Source organism: Melitaea cinxia, chromosome 4 (genome assembly GCF_905220565.1).
Source record: "Melitaea cinxia chromosome 4, ilMelCinx1.1, whole genome shotgun sequence".
Taxonomy (NCBI): Eukaryota; Metazoa; Arthropoda; class Insecta; order Lepidoptera; family Nymphalidae; genus Melitaea; species Melitaea cinxia.
Window position 1 is genome coordinate 16,096,114 of NC_059397.1, and position 6,578 is coordinate 16,102,691.

General features: G+C 28.8%; 1 protein-coding gene across 1 annotated transcript; it reads left to right on the forward strand.

Annotated features, from left to right (window-relative positions):
- On the forward strand, positions 1 to 5,243 carry LOC123670312 (TNF receptor-associated factor 4-like). Its single transcript, XM_045603816.1, has 7 exons — positions 1 to 152; positions 706 to 857; positions 1,139 to 1,260; positions 1,823 to 2,013; positions 2,676 to 2,836; positions 3,380 to 3,634; positions 4,041 to 5,243. Exons 1-7 carry the CDS (start codon positions 111 to 113, stop codon positions 4,366 to 4,368), a joined length of 1,251 nt encoding a protein of 416 aa, XP_045459772.1. The 5' UTR covers positions 1 to 110; the 3' UTR covers positions 4,369 to 5,243.
- The last annotated feature ends 1,335 nt before the right edge of the window (positions 5,244 to 6,578 follow it).

Below are 6,578 nucleotides of genomic sequence, written 5' to 3' on the forward strand. Positions count from 1 at the left end.
CAGTCATCACTCATCACTCGTCATTTGATCATTATGTCATTTATGCATTGTTTTCATGTTTTAATTAAGTTATACAAAAATTAAAAAATCTTCATAATTTATTTGTTGCAATGGATCCAAATAAAACAAAAAACGCGTCAGAAGGCATTGCTGTAAGTACTAAATATAACTAATTACACATTCGACGGTAAGAGTTTTTAAAAGTTCAAACAAAGTTAAAAATTGTCAAGGATAACGTATTATTTGGCTTTTTTAAATTCAGCAGTAAAATGCTTATCTAGATTTTTTTATCCATATCTATTTTAATTTTATGTACATTCTTAGACGACCTGCTTTCACCACCATGTATGGTTACTGCTATGACTCGGAAACTTAATATTTAATTATTCATAACCTTCTTAACTAATTAGGCTTTATATAAAAAAGTCGGTGTCTAGATTAACAACCATCGAATTATCTAAGCTCAAAGTTTGACCGTTTATCGGAATATTTTCGTTACAAAAAAATAAAATTAAAATAACCCTAACCTATCTAACTTTAAAATTAGACCATTTATCGAAATTTCGTTACAAAAAAAAATAACCCTAACTTTTCTAACTTCACAATGACGGCTCTTAATCTAAAGACTAGCCAAAAGGTCTTTATATTTGAAAAAATATAAATTATTTGATAACTAGTATATCATTTAATATTTTTACATTTCAGCCAATGGGCATAACAACAATAAATGAAACAGTTCTCAGTAATCAACCTGAATCAAGGTACGAGTGCCCCGTATGCCTGAATTGGCTACGAGATCCAGTTATAACAACTTGTGGCCACAAATTTTGTAAAAGTTGCATTACTTCTTGGTTACAGTAAGTGTTTAATAATACATTTTAATATTTATACAATAAAAAATTATGTGATCAAGTTTGTATTAAAATTCCTTTCATCGAATTTTTACTACATGTCAATGAATATTTTTTTTTTATAGAGATACATTAAAACTTATTTATCATTCATATTCTGATCCTTTACAAAATAGAGATGTTACAAAACACCAAAAATTGTAATTTCTAAACTAGCACTTAGACAAACAGCTTTAAGATAAAAATATAATGTTACTAGTAATAATAAAAATTATGTATTTTTCTAGGAACAGCGGTCACTGTCCAATAGATAACATAAATCTCAGTATGAAAGTTGATATATTTCCTGACAATTACACAAAAAGAGAAATACAAGAACAAAGAATGTCATGTCCTTTTGCAGCAAAAGGTATAGTATACTCGTATCCGACTATCATTTTTCACTTATAATCAACTATCATCATTCTTTGTATACTAATTTCTTTAAATAAATAAATAATGTTGTAATGGCATAGATTTGGACATAGACAGATGAAAATCTAGAAGTAATAAACAGGTTACGTCTTATCTTGTACCGTCCCGTGAGTCTGAGGTTACTCATATAAAATTGCAAAGGATAGTAAGTAGCAAGTAACTTATAGTAAGCATAATTTATTTTTTCGCTGAACATAATTATATAATAAGTACTCATATAATTTTATGGAATAATATAATGAGTGGCTTAATTTATACAATACCTAAGTAAACTATAGTAGTAAAATTTTATTTTAAACATTGGCTGTACATGCAAAATAAGGTCAATTAACAAATTATGAATATGCAAACTAATAATGAATCTAGCCTTTTTATTTATATTCCTGGTTTATTAAAATAAGCTCTTAAGTACAGACACATAATACTGCTTTTAGTTACATAAAACTGTATTTAAATTACATATTTAAATAGACAGAATTGTATCTTTTAATTTTTAGGTTGCTCAGTAAAAGTGACACCACTGGATCTAGATTCCCACATTGCAATATGTGAGTTTAACCAACCTGAAGCATCTTCTCAATCAATCAGGGTTCCATGTTCGTTCCAAGCTGTCGGCTGTAAGGAAACCTTTGACAGCCAAGAAGATATGAATACTCATTTGCATAATGATATACAAAATCATATGAGTGTAAGTCTTCCGTTAAATATATTCCTTATTACAAATTTATACAATTTTGAGAACTTTAAAAGTGTAACTCACTTCAAATTGTTCAATTATCTTAGTTAAAAAAAAAACCTAAAACTTTTAGTAAAATTTAAGTAAATTATGTGAGTAGGATATAGGTGATAACGAAAAAAAAATAAGTTTAATTATTTAAACTCTTATCTTTTTTTGGAGAAACATTCATTATTCTAGGGTCTACTTTTTATAGGTGTAAAGTGATTTAATTGTACAAGTATCACTTATCACATAATCTAAGCACTTGATAATTGTGAAAAAAGTTACAACTCATCATCAAGTAAATGGGTTGTCTGGAAAAAACGGCTAATTAGCCATAAGTCCGCCCATTGTACTTCACTGTCTGTAACTATCTTCATGCTTTGTTTGTAATATATTTGTGGTGTACAATAAAGTATAAAATAAAATAAAAATAATAAATGTTAACTAACAAAACTTAAATATATATTGAAAGAGAATGTTTTACTCTACAGAAGAAGATACTCCTAAGCTAGCCCACACAATTCTCAAACAATCTTTTATTGTAACCTTGTTTTTGCTCTCCTGTAAAATGATGATTTTCACATTGTAAATTTAATAAGCCTATTATATATTTATATATATGTTTCCAGTTTCTAATGAATGCATATTCAAAAATCCAAATAGATAGTGACATATCAAATGCTAGCATTGATGCAAAAGAACAAGAGGCTATGAATCTTTGGGAGGCTCCGGACAAGGACAGTGACCAAAGCACCTCTGCCCCGCTTAGTAATACTAGCGCCCTTATAAGGTGGTACATTGCTTACAATACCTACTTAACATATCATTTACTTTCGATGTAGTTACATTACTTTATTATATGTTAAGTTTTTATTAATAGTGGCAGAAACTTTTATGATAACTTTGAATTGAATATAATCTTTACATAGTTTTGTGATAAAAGCACAAGAAAATTGATGTTTACATCAACACTGATTTTTGGTTTAACGTTACATAAAAAATGTTTATAGTTCTATCGAAAGTCCAAAGAAAAAATTGCAATTTTCATAATAGCAAAGGTGCTATCAATTTAAAATAATTTAAAATAAAAGTGGAATGGAGAGAAAAGTGGAATGGAAAGTGGAAAAAAAAATATGACCACATTAAATATGAAACAAAAATAGCAAAGAAACAAGTAAATAGACATTTCATATTGCTTGAAAATATTATAAAATCCTGGAAAAATTTCTTTAAAATTCTTTTGCTCTTTTTGTATTGATAAAGTAAGCGAGACTGATGCTTTATAATTAGACAATTATATTATTTTATTTGAAATAGTCGAAATATTTTACAGGGCATTGTATGAAAGAGTTGTGGTATTAGAACAGAGAAATCGGGAACAAGATATAGTAATAGCAAACATGTCAAAGCAGCTATCAGCATTCGCAGTGGCGAAAATGAAACAAAACAACGACATGCTTCTGCGTTACTGCATGGGAAATTATATATGGAAGATAGATAATTTCAAGGCAAGATTGGACGCAATGTTAAAGGATCACTTTAAAATGTTGTACAGCCCTGGCTTTTATACATCACCAAATGGTTACAGGTAATCTTTTTTCAGAAGTGTTATAATTTCAATTTAAGTATTAGTATTAGCTACATTTTTATATATCATTACTAAAATATTATACTATTTTTTGACTAATTTGTTTGCCTAATCTGTTGTTACGCAAAAACAACATCATAAATGAGGATCAATTTTTGAATTGGATTTGATTTAGTATTTGTGAGTGGACAGAGCATATGAGTCACGAAAAATAAATCTATCTCTTTAGCACCAGAAAATTTGACACTTTTATTTTAATTACTAATAAGAAATTTAGCGTAAAGATTTTTTTATAGTTTCTTAATTGACAGTTAATTTTGACTTTTCCTATATTTAAGCTAGTTATTATTTGAGATTAGACGTCTTAAACTATCACAAAAACAACACCTTTTTTTCAACAATACAGATTCTGCGTCCGTCTAAACATATCCCCTCAAAATCCCCTCTGCTTTGCACTACACGTACATCTTATGAAGACTGAATATGACAATTGCTTGGAATGGCCCTTCAATGGCCGTATTACATTCGCCATGATCAACCAATACGACCCGGACATGACACAACGAGACACAATGATGTCTAATTCAAACCTCATAGCCTTCAAGAAACCGACAACAGAGATATGTGTCAGGGGTTTTGGTTATACGGAGTACGCTGTTGTTAGCGATGTTGTTAGGAATGGTTTTGTTAAGGATGACGCGCTTATAATAAAAGTTAATATTAGGTGTGTATGACATGAGGAGTGATTTTTTGTTTGTTGTTTTTATTTGAGTGGGTAATTGTTGGATACTTTCGCCAGATGTTCGGCTAACTCGCCAAGTCTATCTAATTGGGAGATTTTTTGTTGATAATATTGATTCGTAACGTTATAATAAAAATACCGTTTAAAAAGTGCACGGTTTTACGCAACAATCCACATTTATGGTTTTTACTGCAGTTTTTGAGATATAAGGATCTTTAGTAAAGAGCCTTTCTAACGGACAGTAACAGTTTTGGACTGGCTAATCTTGAGGCTAGTGTCGTTAATTGACAACGCACCAAAGATTATTTAACTAGCAATAACGTCTAAACTTATTTCTATCCATTTATATAACTATTTACTAGATTGGCGAGTTTAGTCGACATTATTTTTTTTTACGTACGCGAATTTGATACGAAGGCATTGATCAATTAATCCACCATTTTTATATTATTGCAATTTTTAACAAAATAATAGTTCTCATTACGTACAAAGACATTTTTGTACGACGCAATATTATGATCAAATTTTTTTTTTCTTTTATTTACATGTACTCTTTAATTTATAGATTTAAGTGAAATGTATTATCGTAACGATGTCCGTCCTTTAAGACATTATTAAATACTTTAATGTATTACTAACTTAAAATAAGTGTTTTATTGTTAATAAAGTTAGTTAAATTAAATAGTAAATAAAATTTTTCTTAAGAGATTATTGCAGATCTGTTATAAAGTTTTACCATTCCTTTATCATTCCAATATTTTAAATTTATTACTATTGTATAGTGGAAAGAGAATGGTGCCTTATATATATTGTTATTGAATTTATTTTGTTACATTTTTTATTGAAATAAACAATTTATCTTAAAAATTTACTTTTTGTTTTGTTCTTACAAGGTCACATAAATAAAACAATTGATATTTTTTATCCACTTGTATTATGCAAGAATTATAAAACGTTAACATACAGCTAATTCTTAATAAAATATAGGCATATCCCTTACGATCCAACCTTATGAACGCCCAAATTCATATCACATTCAACCATCACATTATTTCGTTCTGGAAATATTCAGTTTATTTTTAAGTAGCAACACCAAATATTTTGACACATCTCATCACAAAAATATAGTTCATTAATAGAATTTTTTACACTTTTATGACATAGAAGGTTTCAATGCTTTCAACTAAAAAAATAATTGAAATCGCTTCATCCGTTCGCGAGCTACGGAGCCACAGACAGACAGACAGACAGACACGTCAAACTTATAACACCCATGCGTCGGGGGTTAAAAAGGTATACATGCAAAATATTAAGATACAATTTTCAATCATCAAGTTTACAAAATAACTTACTAAATACAAACGGATATTAAAACCTAAAAATGTAATACAAAAAATGCACTTAATACTAAACAATTAAAAAAATTATTCTAAAGAAAATTTGTTATGAAATACCTTAGTATTTTTCATAGTTTAAAATTTTATTGTATTCCGAGTGTACTTAATAGTTCATTATAATGGCAATTCTGACCCTGACATACAATGGTAACTATATTTTAACACAATTTTTAGACTATGAATGTATAGATAAGATAGGCAAGTGCCGTACAATACAAACCAAAAAATTATACCCTTTTAAATAATAATAATAAGAATAAATTCTTCAAACCAATCAGAGTGGCGTACTGTAGCAAAAGTAATGCGAGAGTAAAACTGTTGAAAGAGAGACGAGAAAATTGGTTACATGTCTCCTCTTAAATCCTTTTAATGCGCATTAGATTTAAAATGACACATCTAATATATAAAATTCTCGTGCCCCGGTGTTTGTAACCAAACTCCTATATGTATAATAAAAAAAAAATGGTAATGTTTATATCTTCATCCATACCTATATTTATGTTTTACACAGTCTAAATTAACTTTTTATTATTTCCAAAAAAACTCCCTAAATTTTTTTGCTAATTTTCTGCTACTGAGTTGGTATCGATTGCACGCATCACACGAAAGTACAGTACTTTTACAGTGCTCGATTGTGCGAAGCGTTGCTGTAGTTGAAACATTCAACGTTGAGCATGATGCCGCATAATGCGCTTTAGTGCGATAATTGGAAAAACATGGAAAAAACACTTTCTGAACGCACCAATAAATATTTGACAACCAAGTTACAATAGTTTATCAATTTTCACAAAAGTCATCAAACGTT